Consider the following 1,695-nt stretch of genomic DNA (forward strand, 5'->3'; position numbering starts at 1 on the left):
TTACTTAATGGAAACACTGCAGTTGTGAAACTGTGTTTTTGACATTAACAGAATATCGACAAAATTTTGCGCACATTTGTAATGGAAACGCAGCTTGTGACATGCCTGTCCTTCAAATACAAAAACTCATAGAAAACATCTTTATACTTAAGAAACCTGACATGATACACATGATTTTACTCATTTTGTCACATAATTGGCATATTTTCTTTTGGATTTGGCTCAGCCAAAGTGAAACAGGAAGTGACATCAAAGGGGAATTCTGGTCTCTTTTTATTAAAACAGTATAATTTAAACTTTAACTCTTCGTCTGTGATTGATAGAGACTCAAAATAATCTAAAGAAACATCAGATTCTTCTCTACAGTCTGTGTTATCAGCTGTTTTAACAATGTTTACATGCAGACAGTCCCCTCTGACATCACTTCCTGTTTCTTCACAGGCAAATATCTCAACAACCGTTCATCTCAGGGGCGTGAAATTTGTTTTTTACTGTTTTATCAAATGTTATGTTTTTAAAAAKGCATTCATRTTTATTACAAAAATTTAATGTCACAGGCCCTTTAAAGTCTATCTTCTCTCGTTGGGCCGTCTCCCACGTTCTGTTTTAGCTCAGGTGTGTCTCAGCTGTTACCTGCTGCTCTTTCAGGTGGAGTTCTCCTCCCTGGACTTCCTCCTTCACACCAAAGCTCTGCTGGCCACCGTCAGCTACCTGAGCAACGCCACGCCGCCGCAGCTCCCAACCGCCCGCGATCAGGAAGCCAAGAAGCAGGTGGAGAGCTCAGCCCAGAGCCGGACAGGTGAGTCTCCTCTGCCTGCTCACAGGTGTGCCTGTGAGATCATAAGTAAAGTTTTATTTATATAGCGCCTTTCACAGAAATAAATTCACAAGGTTACAATCAGGGAAGGGGGGCAGTTAAGAAACACCCATTCAAGAAGACATACAAGACAAACATGGGGGAACAGGTGAAACCGGTCTTGCAGCAAACACAGTTGCGCTACCTTTAACAAGAGAAAAACTAAAAACCACACAAGGGAAGATGAGGGGGGAAAAGATCATCATCTGACAGGAAGTGTTGCCTTCTGCAGTGTCTAAAGGAGGCAAAGACAGCAGCGTCTTCAGCTTCAAGCTGTTTGCCGTCTTGGGCTGCTTCCATGTGGAGGTGTGTGATGATCGCAGCAAAATCGCTGACATCAGAGTTCAAGGTACAAAGCCAGGTTCAGGTGTGAGCTGAAACCCTGCAGACACACACAGATCACCTGTGAGCTGTAAACCTGCTGATCCTGCAGGAATGGATGGCTCCGTGTTGGTGCGGGCCAAGGAGACCGAGGTGTTCGCTCGACTCCGAGACATCGTGGTCACAGACGCTAACCCCACCACCATCCACAGACAGGTTCTGACAGAAACACACAGATGTTTCAGGACTCACCTGCCCACACCTCAGGCCTTACCTGTCCTCTTCCTGMCCCTCTCAGGCCGTGTCCATCGTGGGGAAGGAGGTGTTCAGCTTCAAACTGTCCCTGCTTCCGGGCGCGACGGAGGGTGACGGCTACAGTGACATGTCGAAGGTGGACGGGAAGATCACGCTGAGTCTGGGCTGCATCCAGATCGTCTACATTCACCAGTTCCTCATGTCTCTGCTGGTCAGCGGCTGCACACACACACACACACACACACACACACACACACACACAC

At 46.7% G+C, this 1,695-nt stretch overlaps 1 protein-coding gene across 1 annotated transcript in view; it reads left to right on the forward strand.

The window, feature by feature from the left end:
• vps13c (vacuolar protein sorting 13 homolog C) overlaps positions 1–1,695 on the forward strand; it is a gene marked incomplete in the record, with an annotated part of 84,931 nt that overhangs the window by 38,461 nt on the left and 44,775 nt on the right. Inside the window, 4 exon segments of the mRNA XM_014028527.1 lie at positions 649–799; positions 1,089–1,205; positions 1,290–1,393; positions 1,476–1,643. Coding sequence (XP_013883981.1) covers positions 649–799; positions 1,089–1,205; positions 1,290–1,393; positions 1,476–1,643 — 540 coding nt within the window.

This window comes from Austrofundulus limnaeus, unplaced genomic scaffold (genome assembly GCF_001266775.1).
Source record: "Austrofundulus limnaeus strain Quisiro unplaced genomic scaffold, Austrofundulus_limnaeus-1.0 Scaffold776, whole genome shotgun sequence".
NCBI classification, from domain to species: Eukaryota; Metazoa; Chordata; class Actinopteri; order Cyprinodontiformes; family Rivulidae; genus Austrofundulus; species Austrofundulus limnaeus.